Source organism: Chanodichthys erythropterus, chromosome 11 (assembly GCF_024489055.1).
Source record: "Chanodichthys erythropterus isolate Z2021 chromosome 11, ASM2448905v1, whole genome shotgun sequence".
Classification (NCBI taxonomy): Eukaryota; Metazoa; Chordata; class Actinopteri; order Cypriniformes; family Xenocyprididae; genus Chanodichthys; species Chanodichthys erythropterus.
The window spans coordinates 37202572-37219138 of record NC_090231.1 but is presented as its reverse complement, the minus strand read 5'-3'; the positions used below and the strand labels follow the sequence as shown (position 1 = coordinate 37219138).

Genomic DNA, 16567 nt, shown 5'->3' with positions numbered 1-16567 from the left:
AAAAATAAAGATGGCGTCCGAAAGTTGCGTTTGCTGCTCAGTTTGTGTATAAATGTACGATTTTGATCAACATATTTCAATTTTGATATCAGTTCTATCGAGAAATTACTACTGTAATTACTACTGTAATAATTAAATATTTGCTTCGCCAACATTTGTTTTCCTTATACAGAATCGGCTGAATCTTAACATGATCTCCTCCCTCACTGACTGACCATTGGTAATTTATCTACCTGTTTGTTTCCCTTCCGACCTTCGGCCACGTTATCTAATTTTGGCTTTGCTAAATATTTACCCACTCTTTCATCCCTAAGCTCTTCTCTAAAACACTAGCAGCAAAGTTATACTAACAATGTCGCAAAGCAGTTTTAGACTTTTGGTCAAGAATGCAACACAAGTGGTCTTAGTTTGTAGAAATGGTGAAAAGTATCTCACCAGGAACGGGATGCAGACTCTGGCTGTCGTTGAGAATGGCAGTGTGGTGATTGGACAGTAAGTAAGATTAATTCTTTATATTACTGATGGTCTCTCTTATTTATTGTGCTTGCTGAATTCAACATGTAAATAAACGTTTGCAAAACGTAGAAGATAATATATGTGATATTTATTGTCCCTTTGTAAACAGCCATTTTTTATTTTCAAATTAATATTTACAATAAAAAAACAAAAAAAAAAACAATATAGGATTCATGGCTCCCTTAATAGATACAATTTTGCATGGTGCAAAAATCTAAATACATCACAGTTTTTGTATTAAAAATACTTTAGGTACAAAAATGTCCACAGAAAAGAAATAATGTCCACAAATGTCAAATGGATATAGTAAATCTAAAGTTTTGTTAAGGTTTCATTTATTAACATTACTATGCAGTTAACATGAAGACTTCTATTGCATTTATTAATGTTAGTCAATGGTAATTACAACGTTTACTAATACCTTTTTAAATCCAAAGTTACATTTGTTGACATTGATAAATGCACTGTGAACTAACATGAACAAACCATTAATAATTAGATCTTTACCAACTAATGTTAACAAATATTAATAAATGCTTTAAAATATTTATAATTTTTAGTTCATGTTAGCTAATGCATAATAACTCCTCATTGTAAATTGTAACCAGTGTTTTTAATTCTAAAAATATATTTTGTTATGGTTTGGGTTAGTCACTAGTAATTATAAATAACTTTTTAAAATAACAATTTAAGTTCATGGTATGTGCTTATTTAGCTGTGTGTGTGTGTGTGTGTGTGTGTGTGTGTGTGTGTGTGTGTGTGTGTAGTGATGGTCTTATCAAAGCTGTTGGATCGGCAGACATCATTGAGTCTCAGTTCAAAGGAGCAAAGTTTGACAATGTCCTGGATGCTTCCGGCATGTGTGTTCTCCCTGGTAAGTGTTACATCTTCCACCCAAAATAAACAGTGTGACCCCTTCTTTTGACAATTTTTTTTTTTAAGGGAATCTTAATTTTTCAGGTCTGGTAGATGCACACACACATCCAGTGTGGGCTGGAGACAGAGTGCATGAGTTTGCCATGAAGGTTTTTCTCTCATTTAGTTCAATCTATCTCTCCCCTTGCATTTTGTATGGATATACTGTATCTTTAAGTCTTAGTGTGTTAGAGAAGAGATCTGAACAAGTATCTTATATCAAAGCATCTTGTTCTGTGTACAGCTGGCTGGTGCCACATACATGGAAGTGCATGAAGCAGGAGGTGGAATTCATTTCACAGTGACGCACACTCGCTCAGCAACCGAACAACATCTATTAGATGGGTTAAAGAGCCGTCTGGAGCGCATGATGAGAGCAGGAACCACGCTGGTGGAGTGTAAGAGCGGATATGGACTTGAGCTGGACACTGAACTCAAGATGCTGAGGGTGATCAATTCAGCGAGAAAGTCACTGCCAATCGGGATATCAGCAACATACTGCGGAGCCCACGCAGTACCCAAGTACATACTCTTTAAAAAAAGATTTTATCATTCAGAGTTTTTTTCTTTGTAATACAAAAATCTACATGTAGTTTATTGTAGTCCTTAAATTGATTCTTGCCAATCCTAAAATTTCTAAATAAACAGAAATTGGCATTTGATACATAGATAGATAGATAGATAGATAGATAGATAGATAGTTAGACAGATAGATAGATAGATAGTTAGACACATAGATAGATAGATAGATAGATAGATAGTTAGACACATAGATAGATAAGAAATGTTTCTTGAGCATCGAATCAGTATATTAGAATGATTTCTGAAGGATCATGTGACTCTGAAGACTGGAGTAATGATGTATTACCTTTTTTATTGATCAAATAAATGTAGCCTTGGAGAGCAAGAGACTTTCTTAAAGAGTTAGTTCACCCAAAAATGAAAATTCTGTCATTAATTACTCACCCTCATGCTATTCCACACACGTAAGACCTTCGTTAACCTTCAGAACACAAATTAGGATATTTTTGTTGAAATCTGATGGCTCCATGAGGCCTGCATAGCCAGCAATGACATTTCCTCTCTCAAGATCCATAAAGGTACTAAAAACATATTTAAATCAGTTCATGTGAGTACAGTGGTTCAATATTAATATTATAAAGCGACGAGAATACTTTTGGTGCCCCAAAAAAACAAAATAACGACTTATATAGTGATGGCCGATTTCAAAACAATGCTTCATGAAGCTTCGGAGCATAAATGAATCAGCGTGTCGAATCAGCGGTTCGGAGCGCCAAGTCATGTGATTTCAGCAGTTTGACGATTTGACATGCAATCTGAATCATAATTCGACACAGAAGAATCATAACACTCCGAATCTTCCTTAAGCAGTGTTTTGAAATCGGCCATCACTATATAAGTCGTTCTTTAGTTTTTTTGGTGCACCAAAAATATTCTCGTCGCTCTATAATATTAATATTGAACCACTGTACTCACATGAACTGATTTACATATGTTTTTAGTTCATTAATGGATCTTGAGAGAGGAAATGTCATTGCTGGCTATGGAGGCCTCACTGAGCCATCGGATTTCAACTAAAATATCTTAATTTGTGTTCCGAAGATTAACGAAGGGCATGAGGGTGAGTAATAAATGACAGAATTTTCATTTTTGGGTAAACTAACCCTTTAACGAACCCAAAACTTTTGAAAAACAACTCTTAATTTGCATATCTTATATTTTCTTTGTGTGTTCAGAGGTAAAACTATGGAAGAAGCCACTCAGGACATTGTGGCAGTGCATTTGCCCAAGATAAAAAAGCTAACTGCTTCAGGTGATCTGCAGGTGGACAACATTGATGTATTTTGTGAGAAAGGTGTGTTCGATCTGAACTCTACGCGTTGCATACTTCAGGCTGGCAAAGACATGGGCCTCAACATCAATTTTCATGGCGATGAACTCCATCCCATGAACTCGGCACATGTATGTTGGCATATTCACGTAGTTTCTTGCATACATGCTTAAACATTCAAATTCTTACATCATCTGTATCTTCTTTTTGTCTTCCAATCTAATAGCTCGGGGCAGAACTTGGCGCTTTAGCCATCAGCCATTTAGAAGAAGTGACAGATGATGGAATCGCTGCCATGGCAACAGCTAAAACATCAGCGGTCCTCCTACCCACCACTGCCTATATATTAAGGTAAATACCCACAACGTTGATGTTCTCACCTTACCTTTCCTTTTACTTCACTGTCCTGTCAATTATAAATGCAATAATTATAAATAAAAGAGATCACGGATTTGATTCTCCTTGTGTCTGTTAAAGGCTTTCTCCACCACGTGCGAGAGATATGCTTGATGCGGGAGTCATAGTGGCCCTAGGCAGTGACTTCAACCCCAATGCCTACTGCTGCTCAATGGTGACCATAACACACAAACTTTCGTATACTGAACAAATTTTGCATGTAGAAATTTGACCTGATCACTTTCCATTTTGTCTGTTTGTTCATTAGCCTATGGTGATGCACTTGGCCTGTGTGATGATGAAGATGTCTATGCCAGAAGCTTTGGCTGCAAGCACTATAAACGCAGCCTACGCTCTCAACTGTTCACATACACATGGGTCGCTTGAAATCGGGAAACAGGGAGACCTTGTGATCATCAATGCACCACGGTTAGATCACATGCATACAGATCTAAATGGGCAACTGCTGAATTCTTATGGTCATAAGCAGTGTTGGGGGTAACGCATTACAAGTAACACGAGTTACGTAATCAGATTACTTTTTTCGAATAACAAGTAACACATTACTTTCATATTACAACAAAATATCCGAGTCCTATTTATTGACTGACACCTCTCCTGTCCCCATGTTTAAAGAAATCATGAGTAAGTGCAGAGGTGCCCTGTATAAGCATGATGGTTATTGTAGCTCTAGCTCTGGACCTCAAGATCCACTTTCCTGCAGAGTTTAGCTCCAACCTGGATTAAACACACCTACCTGCAGCTTTATATTATACCTGAAGACTTTGATTAGCTTGTCCAGGTGTGTTTGATTAGGGTTGGAGCTAAACTCTGCAGGAAAGAGGATCTCAAGGTCCAGAGTTGAGTACCCCTTGTCTAGTCAAGTCACCTTTATTTATATAGCGCTTTTTACAATGCAGATTGTGTCAAAGCAGCTTTACATTGATAACTGGTATATAATTTGGCTGCACAGCAGCTCGTAAATAATAGTGTCAATGCAGGCAGATCAGAAGCACTGTTGAATAAATGTCAAGAATACTATTGAATATCAAATGTCAAGTGTCCCCAACTAAGCAAGCCAAAGGCGACAGCGGCAAGGAACCCAAACTCCAACAGGTGACATCAGGTGGCAAATAGGTGTTAAAATGGAGAAAAAAAAAACCTTGGGAGAAACCAGGCTTAGTCAGGGGGCCAGTTCTCCTCTGGCGAACAGTGCTTTGTTACAATCAGGTTGCTATCATAAGTCTGATAGGATCGCAACAATCAAAGTATTTATTTCAGTTCCATCCAGTTGAGGATTGTATTCATCACGCCGGTATGGACGGTCTGTTGAGGAACTGTGCTACTGTCTAGAGCTACAATAACCATCATGTTTATACAGGGCACCTCTGCACTCATGATTTCTCTAAGGCCCCTGCTCCAGACTAAATGTGAGCAGGCATTTACTCATCTCACTTGCACAAAAACAGATTCAGTTTTTCTCAAAATAAATAAAACAGTGAAATGCAAACTATACAATATATATACCCAATATTACACAAACCTGCAGTAATTAAATGTTAAATAACACGAATATACTTTATGTATTTAATCTCACTTTTATCAACCAATGTCTTTGCTGCTGTCCTTTGATGATCCAATTCAACCACATGAATAAGCAAAAATTACTTCAGATACACATCACATTTGTTTTTATTTTTTATTTCTGATGTAAATGTTGGACTTTCTTCTCTTGCATCATTTCACTTTTGGTGTGAAAGGGCCATTGCATTTGCCCAAAACACAACTTTTGTTTTTTGTTATAAAACAAACAGGCAAGCCCAGGTCAGGTGAGAAAAAGTAATGCAAAAGTAACATAACACATTACTTCCCATAAAAAGTAACTAAGTAACTTTTCAGAGAGTAATGCAATATTGTAATGCATTACTTTTAAAAGTAACAGTGTTTCCCTAAGTTGTTTGAATAAGGCATAAATATGGTTTGATATATGAAATCAGTTATTGAAATTCAGATTATGACTGGTGCTTGATGGGAGTTGTTAAGGAGGTTGTTATAATTTGAGTTCTCTTTCCCTCTGCTGCAGGTGGGAACATCTGGTCTACCAATTCGGGGGCCATCAGGAGCTCATCAGATATGTCATAATCAAAGGCGAGATTGTTTATGAAAATGACAAAGTCTTGAACCTTTGAGTATCATGCACCACAGCCAGACCTTCAATGAAGCAACACAAGATTGTGTGGTAAAATTTTATTACCATGAATAGTAAACCTCATGGAACCATACTCAAAAAATTAAAAAACATATTTTGTTGTTTAAATAAATAAATAAATAAATATATAAATAATGTGTGTGTGTGTGTATGTATATATATATAAAAAAATCAAGGGTGATTCTGTTTACAACAGCTATATAAAATCAATATGAAATCAATATAAAATATATAAATACAAACTTGTTTTATATCAATGTGTCCTTCCATCTCCAGAATGCTTCTATCATCGTAAAGGAAATGCACGGTTTAGTACCAATTCCAACTTCTCTGCTCCTAGTGCACATGCATCTAACACACACAGTAGTCTTTGATTGGTCAACTGATTTGCAGTGGCGATCATGTCAGCTGTTGGAGAAGAAAGAGAAACCAGATTTAAATTTTTAGCTATTTTATTACACACAGGAAATAAAAATGATAAATAAAATAAAATGCTTATATATGGATTAAATAATTATATAACCAGTTAAATGAACATGCAATTATTTAAGAGAAACTCTCCTTATATAGAATCTTTTGGCATAAAATTGAGTCAAGAACTCTAGGGCTCTACATAGAACCCCACTAAACCATTTTTTCTAAGAGCATACTACTACTTTTGTTATCTGAAAGCATTAACAAATTAGCTAAAATATGAAAATTTTTGTGTTAAAAGTTTTTACGAACGATGTGTTTTTACATTGAAATTCATTCAGAATAAATATATACATATTTACCAGGGCTTGGGGGCAGGGCATGTGGTGAAAACCCTCCGTGTGATAGGACAGACTCCCAGGAGTTATCATGTGAAAGAGGGAGGGGCATCCAGTGCAAGTTTCCCGGGGCAGCAGGCAGAAAAAGAACATCAAGCATCACTCCATCTGATAAAGCTATGCAAACAAGAAAAAAAAAAAAAAAAATCAAAATACTATAAACACGCTGTGACTGACACTTTGACTTCACACTGTTCATGCAAAAAACAAACAAAATTGTGTTTTAAATGTGCACCTCTCATTGTCAGAGTGAAGTAGCCGGTATAGCAGGAGGCGGCGCTAAATGACTCCAGCTCTCTCTGTGGGAGGAGCTTGTGAAAGTTGTTAACCTGCATCCCCACAGCAACAGCCTGAACATGTCGACGTTCGTAACAAAAAACCCGTGGCAGAGTTTCAATGGCAACACGTGTCAGTCCCAGGCGTGAGGTCATGGGACTAGTGGGCGGCGTCGAGAACTCTTCCTCATCATCTTCATCATTACTATCTTCGTCCTGTTGTCCGACTAGAAACTCCATGGCACCATCAAACAGAGAAAAATCTACAGGGCACAAAGACACACAGATCTTTCACTAGAAATTCAATGCAAATTTGCAGGGGATACAAAAATGTGGAAGTACAATAAGTTGTTTTCACAAAAGCAATGGAGCTGTCAAAAGACTTTTGCTGACAAATAAATAGAACTTTTTCAGTCCAGGTAACATGGAGAACAAGTAAACATTGTTCATTTACTACCGACACTGTCACAATACAAAGCGGGTTGAAAATCTGTTAACTTACACCCAAGAATACCCGTGAATTTGTATGGTTTGTGTAATTGGCTAACAACACCACTGCATTCTCTTACCCCTCTCTGCGTCATCCTCTGTTGCAAATGGTTGCAGAGGTGGTGCCAACCTGAGAAAGAGTGAATTATTATTCTCCACTGAATAACAGCAGTACTTCTGTATCGGACAGAAACACATTCTTACCTCTTTCTAGGGCTAGTACTGCTGAAAAGTTTCCGCTTCACGGGTGTCCTGTGAGGTTCAGACCTGTGGTAAAAACAGTTATAAAAAATGAACATTAAGGGACAGTTCACCTAGTAATGAAAATGTAATAAAGGTCTCTCATATTCTTGTTTTTCTTAGAAAATCAAAGGCAGGGGTTTAGTTGTTCTTTTGCATGCAATGACAGTGAAGGGGAACAGATGCTGTCATCTGACAGATATCAAATCGCATTCACACTTCTGCTTCTGTGTTGAAAGGTTAGTTCAAGCAAAAATGAAATTTCTATTATTAATTACTCACCCTCACGTCACCCGTAAGCCCTTCGTTCATCTTCGGAACACAAATTAAGATATTTTTGATGGACTGCAACATTATTATTATTTTCAAGGCCAAGAAAGGTAGTAATTTTGTTTTGTTTTTTTGCACACAAAAAGTATTCTCATTGATTCATAACATTAAGGTTGAACCACTGTAGCACATGGACTATTTTAACGATGTCTTTACTACCTTTCTGGACCTTGAAAGTGGTAATAACGTTGCAGTCCATCGGAGGCCAAAAAGCTTGTGGAATTCATCAAAAATATCTTAATTCGTGTTCTGAAGATGAACGAAAGTCTTACGGGTTTCGAACAACATAAATGCGAGTAAAAGAACATTTTTGATCATTTCTGGATGAACTATTTAATACTTATATCAGAACCTAAAATAACACACATACCCCTCTCTTTGCCGTGGCACTCTAGGGCTGAGTGGAGCTGATGGAAGATCTGAATACTGTGTTCGCCCATTGTTCTATAAAAGAATAGAAAATAGAGATATAACAGAGGTACACTATGACTCAAAAGTTTGGAGTTAGTAAGATTTTTTTATTTAAAGAAATAAATACTCTTATTCAGTAAGGATGCATCAAATTGATCAAAAGTGACAGTAAAGACAATGCGGTTTATTTTTTACTTTCTATTCATCAAAGAATCCTGAATAAATATCATAATATTTGATAATATTGTAATATTTAATACCACTGATAATTGATAATACTAAGAAATGTTTCTTAAGCATCAAATCAGCATATTAGAATGATTTCTGAAGGATCATGTGACACTGAGAATTAAGCTTTGCCATCACAGGAATAAATTATAGTTAAAATACATTTACATAGAAAATAATTATTTGAACCTGTAATAGTATTTCACAATATTATTGTTTTTATTGTATTTCTGAACAAATAAATGCAGCCTTGGTGAGCATAAGAGACTTTTTTCAAAAACATACAACTCCAAACTTTTGAACGGTACTGTATTATATCAGTGTATGTTGTTGGTTGTATAACATTGTGGGTTATTTGTTTCTGTCTATGTCTGTACCTCTCTGTGGTGGTAGCAGGCAGCAGTGACGACACACTGAACAGCAAACTGTCGTTTCTCTCTATAATTCAACTTCTCACACTCTAATTTCATCTCTCCTCCACTGATGAGACCAGCTCCCCCTGCGCACACACACTAAAATTAGCCACAGGAAGACATGAAGAGGTAGAGCACCACGTTCTATACTAAACTCAAAAGGATACCGTTAGAGAGCATTTTTCTATGCTTGGTTACATTAAAAAATATATATCTTTGTATAAACACTGGCAAACTCTACAAACATCCTCAAGTCGTTTTCTGTTTCTTACCTTGTCTGTTTTCCATGAAGCTATTCAGTGAAACTGGAAGTGGTGGGTAGCTGAAATATCCTCCAATCACAGCTTTTTCCAGCAGGCTGCTCTCATCTACCTGCTTCAGCCAGTGGAGGAACTGGCGGATGGGCCGTACACCTCTGTATGGCATCACGGGGTGAGCCCCTGTGCCTGTTTTCATGTTTGCAAATGATGGCAGTGGATTCTACTAATTATGCAAATAAATAAGTTTACATTCACTACCGTTCAAATTATTTTACCATTATTTAAAGGTGCCATCGAACGTTTTTTTTACAAGATGTAATATAAGTCTAAGGTGTCCCCTGAATGTGTCTGTGAAGTTTCAGCTCAAAATACCCCATAGATGTTTTTAAATTAATTTTTGTAACTCCCTATTTTGGGCCATCATTAAGTATGCACCGATTCAGGGGCTGCTGGCCCTTTAAATCTCATGCTCCCTGCCCATCGAGCTCGCGACTATAATACAGTGCATTTACAAAGTTCACACAGCTAATATAACCCTCAAATGGATCTTTACAAGATGTTCGTCATGTATGCTCAATGCATGCTTCAGGTCATGTGAGTATAGTATTTATTTGGGTGTTTATATTTGATTCTGAATGAGTTTGGCTAAAGCTAACATTACACACCGTTGGAGAGATTTATAAAGAATGAAGCTGTGTTTATGAATTATACAGACTGCAAGTGTTTAAAAATGAAAATAGCGACGGCTCTCGTCTCCATGAATACAGTAAGAAATTATGGTAACTTTAACCACATTTAACAGTACATTAGCAACATGCTAACGAAACATTTAGAAAGATAATTTACAAATATCACTAAAAATATCATGTTATCATGGATCATGTCAGTTATTATTGCTCCATCTGCCATTTTTCACTATTGTTCTTGCTTGCTTACCTAGTCTGATGATTCAGCTGTGCACAGATCCAGATGTTAATACTGGCTGCCCTTGTCTAATGCCTTTCATAATGTTGGGAACATGAGCTGGCATATGCAAATATTGGGGGCGTACACCCCGACTGTTACGTAACAGTCAGTGTTATGTTGAGATTCGCCTGTTCTTCTAAAGTCTTTTAAATAAATGAGATTTATATAAGAAGGAGGAAACAATGGAGTTTGAAACTCAGTGTATGTCATTTCCATGTACTGAACTCTTGTTATTCAATTATGCCAAGGTAAATCCAATTTTTAATTCTAGGGCACCTTTAAAGGAGTCATGATTTAAGAAATCCAATTTTCCTTGATCGTCGGACATATAAGACATCATTGTACTATAAAAAACCTCCTGTAAGTTTCAGAACTCAAAGCTTCCTAGCTTCCCAGCTTTTATTGAAACAGATTTTGTGATAGTATGTATGACGAAAGACCGCTTCTGCAGAAGATGATCAACGACTACTTCTACATCATAGCCTCTTAAGCCTGCCCACCGATTCACGCATGTCATGTAAAAGTAAATACGAGAGAAACGAAAACACAGGATTACTACAGAAATAAAACAATAAGAGATGCCTCTGTGTTTTTCTACAACTTGGCACTGCAAAACAGTCTTTGCATTGCCTTCCTTGTAATCCTAACATTAAGAACGCATGGATGAGCTTTATTTTTAACAAAGTCCCAGATCACCTCAGTAAGACACTCTTTGTTTGGTTCATTTTCCTGCAGATTTGTCTTTAAACAAGACACAGTTCAAAGCAGGCTTTTCAGAGAGACTGAAAATAAAAGATGATGCAGTGCCGTCTATATTGAATCTGATAATGTTGTTGCAACACTTAAGTGTGAGTAACAGTGGTTCTCATTCACTAAGCATGCGTACGCACAAATTTGAGCTGAAAATCTCATATTTCAAAAATACAGTAAATACAAATGAAATATTATTACAATTTAAAAGAACTGTTTTCTATTTGTATATATTTTAAAATATAATTTATTCCTGTGTAAAGCTGAATTTTCAGCATCATTACTCCAGCCTTCAGTGTCACATGATCCTTCAGAAATCATTCTAATATGCTGATTTGCTGCTCAAGAAACATTTCTTATTATTATTATCAATATTTTTGTGTAAATTGTGATTTGAAAAGTTTTTTTTTCAGGATTGTTTGATGAATAGAAAGTTCAAAAGAACAGCATTTATTTGAAATAGAAATCTTTTGTAACTTTCTAAATGTCTTTACTGTCATTTCTGATCAATTTGACGCATCCTTGCTGAATAGCTGAATAATTCTAATTTATTTTTTAATTTTTATTCTCTTAAAAAACAAAAACATTTTCTGATCCCAAACATTTGAACGGTAGTGTATATTATATGTCTGATCTATGAAGGTGTGTGTTATTTACCTGTGCAGTAAATCTGGGTCAGTGATGTGTTGGTGAGATATTCAAAAGTTGTAGCTCTGTCAACCGCACTTCTGATAAGCTTTAGTCTAGTGCAGACAACCAGTGCCACTGTATTGAAAAAAAAAAGAAAAAAAATACAGTTTGTCTGTAATAACAGCACAGAGACAGAGAATAACAATGAGAAAATACAGTGATGTGGTACTTGGATAGACACGGCTTTGAATGTCAGGCTGTGATGTAGAGAAAAGCTTGATTGTGATTTGCTTGTCTGATGTTCTATCTGCCAGTTGGAGCCACCGATACTCCTCGATCTCTGACCTTTGCCCATCTACAAAGAGAAATATTGCAGTCTACTGGCTTAAGAGAAATAATATTTTTTGTGTGTACCAAACATCTCACCTTTCTTTCTGACACGTTCTGGTCGACCAACAAAGATCACCACACCAATGACATCGCAGATGTGGCCTTGTGGACAACTAGGAAGCTCCTGCCTGTAAAATAATCACATAAAACATTTCTCTGAGCTGTACAAGTCTTCGATTTCAGTGTAAGGCTCTAGAGGATATTGAGATTGTGATTTTGTATCCATACCTGCAGATGAATGAATGAGGCAGGTTTGGCAAAACCCAATCTGGAGAAATCTGGTTCTTGGGGATTATAGTAATTTGAGCAGTGGGGTTCCTGGAATTAAGACTGATCTCTAAAGTATGAACAGAAGAAGGTAGAATACAAAATGTTATAAATGAGAACAAATATTTACATCCAATTCATATACTGCAACATGGGCCCGGTTTCCACCTGGTATTAAGAGCGTTTTGGTCCAACGGATCACAAGTGGATGACGCTAAATACAGGTGTAAACGGGGTCTAAAATGTTTTGAGTTTGTCCACTTTCGACCACTTACAGAGGTAGTCAAAAACACATTCAACCGGCCTGCTTTCCTAGTGTAGACGCTCATGTGGTCAAAAACCATCACTAAAGACTGCCTACTCTCCACCAACTGACTTAATGCCTTTATAGGAAGCGCACTAGCCAGATGGGATTTAAACTCTGCCAGCTCAGATAGTTCTCTCATCATTCCTGATTTCTAACACACACTCACAGCTATCGGCGTGGTCTTCTGGCTGTCACAGCAGAAACAAAAGCTGATGCTCTCCATATGTTTTTCCTTCATCTTCATACATTTACCCAGCCTTAGACAATCCCCTTGAAGAAATCAGGACAGAAGTGGTTGAAAATGGACAAATGAAAACATCAGGTAAACAGGAATGTGTCTCCCTCGACTACTTGTGATCCGATCGACCAAAACGCATCTTAATACTAGGTGTAAACAGAGTCACACACTGTTCAAAAGTTTGTGGTCAAAGATTTTTTTTAAAGAAATGAATACATGTATTCAGCATGGAGGCATTAAACTGAACAAAAGTGATAGTAAATACATTTATAATATTACATAACATTCTATTTCATATAAATTATGCTCTTTCTGTTCATTAAATAATCCTAAAGAAAACGTATCACAGTTTCCACAAAAATATGAAGCAGCACAACTGTTTCAACACTGAGAATAATAAGAAATATTTCTTGAGCAGCAAATCATCATATTATAATGATTTCTGAAGGATCATGTGACACTGAGGACTGGAGTAATAATAAATATATTAAAATAGAAAACAGTTTTATTAAATTGTAATAATATTTCGCAGTATTACAGATTTTACTATATTTTTGATCAAATAAATGCAGCCTTGGTGAGCATAAGAGACTTCTTTTAAAAACTTTTGACATTTGAACAGTAGTATATATGTCATAACTTGAAATGTTAGATTTTGTACCGATGTGTGGCTCTGATTCCTGCCCCGTGCGGCTGCTGTAACTCTCCTTGACTCTGTAGTGACACAATCGTACAACATGACCCGGATGCAGGATTCGGTACCATTCCAGACAGACTGTGTTCCACAGCACAACACAAGCACTGGATGAGCCATCACCGACCTGCAACTCTGCCTGAGAAACACAGATTGATGGAAGACGTTACTTTGAATGTCAGACCAATGTTGTCACACTTAAGTGATTTTAGGCATTTTTCACTATGACATACAGATAACTATTCATTTTGAGAAAAATGGTTGAAATGAAAGTTGAATGGTTAGGATGAGAAAGTAGTAAAGAAATATAGTTAAATATTTGTTGGTAAACAATCTAAAATCTAAAAAACAAAACAGGTGTGAGCAAGTGCAAACAAAATCTGTCAATACGTGAAATATAAAAATACAAAAAGTGTGTTGCAACATACTAAAGGAAAAACAATATCTATAAACCAAGTTCCTATAGGTACCAAAGATTAGCATGGAAAAGAAAGTCTGACCTTATAGGGACATTCACATTGCTGATCTGCTTTCCCATAATAGATCAGTCTGGATTTGTGAAGGATCCGCACACATAGGGCGCCCCGATAACGGCGAGACCCACTCAAGAAACGCCTGCGTACTTCTGCGAGTGAAACCGTGGACCCGACATCTACCACCAGAAACAAAAGCGCATGCATGAACAGCAACACATTAATACGTAGCACTCATCTTACTGTTTTCAGAAACACCTACTCCTATTTGGTCATACAAGACGTTGAGATTCCTACCTGGACAGCATTTTTGTGCATTCACAAAGGATGCATCATGGTATGTGGTGTTAGGCTGAATTTAAAGGAATAGTTTACCTAAAAATGAAAATTCTGTCATCATTTACTCACCCTTGTGCTGTTTCAAACCTTTATGCATTTCTTTCTTTATTCTGTGGAACATTTCTTGAGAAATGTCTCAGTGTCTTTTTGTTCATACAATGAAAGTCAATGGTTACAAAACTGTTTTGTGACCAACATTCTTCAAAGTATCTTCTTTTGTGCTTCACAGAAGAGATAAAGAAATACAGGTTGAGGGTGAATAAATAATAGCAGAATTTATTTATTTGAGTGAACCATCGCCTTATATTTTGCTGTGGGTCAATTTTATTTTTCAGTTGTCACAAATAATATTTCTTTCGATATATTAATGTATTAAAACCAATATACAGTTTTTAAAAATTCCTATGTTCTCGTGTTTATTATTATTTCTTTCTCTCTCTTTTTTTTTTTTTTAAATGTGTGAGAAATATTACTCTTTTTTTGCCTACAATCCCTAGTGTGATTTTCAGTGAATTTTATTGAATCCAATTAGGGAATTTGAAAGTAATACAAGATTTAAGTGTTTGAGAGGGTAGCAGGTACTTGGGTGAAAACTATGGTGCCCAAATGAAACGTTTCTGATCGATTCCCTTCCCTTAAATGCTGCCTAAGTAGGCAGCTTCCAGCCTGTGAACACACCATCTATTTCATCTCCAGAGTCCTCTGCGTCGGGTTCAGAGGGGGTCGTTTCCCGCCACATCTCTCCATAGAAGTCGTGATTGTTCCACAGCGGCAGGTAGGAGCTCCTGCGGGCTCTGAGCGGGCTTGCGCTCGGCTCTGCTCCCATCCACGGTATTGACCTCACGTTGACGGATGAGAGCGCCCGAAGAGCCGCATCACCGCCGGAGAGTCTGTCCACCTCCAGACTGCACACATGAAAAGACCCGCCGTCTCCGTCGCTGTCCTCCCCGCGGCTGAACTCCACATTCCGTATGACGGAGCCGCAGTGAAGTTTATTCACGCTAATGAGTCTGTTTACAACGGGATCCAGAGACACGCGGATCTTACAGTCTCCGTCCGTGATAGTGGCGTCAAACAGACTCTCTGACATCGAAATACTGTCCGGGAAACGGATCCCGAAGTCTGCGTCTCTGCCGTAGCGCTCCAGAGAGATCACGTAAAGCGGTTCCGAGTGGGTTCGTGCTCGTGGGGAAGCAGACGTGTTAGATATTAACCTTTTTAGAGTCTTTTTGAGCGTGCAGCACTCGGAGGAACTGCCTGACAGGGCGGCCATGTCTGCGCGACACAATAACAACACCACAAAGTATTGTGGGACATTGAGTTCAGCACAGAACCATAGAAAGAAAACGAATATATATATATACACTACCGCTCAAAAGTTTGGGGTTAGTAAGATTTTTTAATGTTTTAAAAGAAGTATCTTCTGCTCACCAAGCCTGCATTTATTTGATTAAAAATACAAACAAAAACAGTAATATTGTGAAATATTATTCCAATTTAAAACAGCTGTTTGCTATGTCAATATACAGTAAAGTGTAATTTATTCCTGTGATCAAAGCTGAATTTTCAGCATCATTACTTCAGTCTTCAGTGTCACATGATCCTTCAGAAATCATTCTAATATGCTGATTTGATGCTCAAGAAACATTCATTATTATTTTGTTTGTATTTTTAATCGAATAAATGCAGCCTTAGTGAGCAGAAGATACTTCTTTTAAAACATTAAAAAAAACCAAACTTTTGAACGGTAAATTCAGGTTGATTGGGACACTTTTTCCCAGTCATCTCAATGGCAAAAAGTTAAAAACCATGACTAAAAGAAAAAAATTAAATAATAAAAAGACAAATAAAGAAACAAAGTAGAATACTGACAGAGGGAAAAATAGAACAAATAAAAATAATATAATATATAATAATAATATATAATAGAAAAATAGAAAAAAGTATTCAATTCATATATATAAATTATATCTGAAGAAAATATTGCAATAATGACATAATTACAATTAAAGAAAGATTAAATAATTCATCAAATACTGAAATAAATATAATAGAAGAAAATAAAATATGTGTTTATATAGACCAAAACATATAAATAATAAGAAAAATCATATATATATATATATATATATATATATATATATATATATATATATATATATATATA

At 36.5% G+C, this 16567-nt stretch overlaps 2 protein-coding genes across 2 annotated transcripts; one reads left to right on the top strand and one right to left on the bottom strand.

Moving 5' to 3' along the window:
• Positions 1 to 2: 2 nt before the first annotated feature.
• amdhd1 (amidohydrolase domain containing 1) lies at positions 3 to 6157 on the top strand. Its single transcript, XM_067399676.1, has 10 exons — positions 3 to 54; positions 173 to 492; positions 1284 to 1390; positions 1477 to 1541; positions 1676 to 1953; positions 3189 to 3414; positions 3510 to 3634; positions 3761 to 3854; positions 3948 to 4108; positions 5763 to 6157. The coding sequence occupies exons 2-10, from the start codon at positions 353 to 355 to the stop codon at positions 5866 to 5868; spliced, it is 1302 nt and encodes a 433-aa protein (XP_067255777.1). The 5' UTR covers positions 3 to 54; positions 173 to 352; the 3' UTR covers positions 5869 to 6157.
• On the bottom strand, positions 5396 to 15765 carry si:ch73-71d17.2 (RPA-related protein RADX). The gene is made up of 16 exons (XM_067399673.1): positions 15079 to 15765; positions 14089 to 14240; positions 13556 to 13727; positions 12311 to 12419; positions 12119 to 12210; positions 11922 to 12047; positions 11720 to 11827; positions 9359 to 9532; positions 9051 to 9172; positions 8405 to 8478; positions 7669 to 7731; positions 7545 to 7594; positions 6936 to 7238; positions 6665 to 6817; positions 6132 to 6296; positions 5396 to 5890 (listed from the first exon to the last, which is right to left on the bottom strand). The coding sequence occupies exons 1-15, from the start codon at positions 15671 to 15673 to the stop codon at positions 6175 to 6177; spliced, it is 2415 nt and encodes an 804-aa protein (XP_067255774.1). The 5' UTR covers positions 15674 to 15765; the 3' UTR covers positions 5396 to 5890; positions 6132 to 6174.
• Between the last annotated feature and the right edge of the window lie 802 nt (positions 15766 to 16567).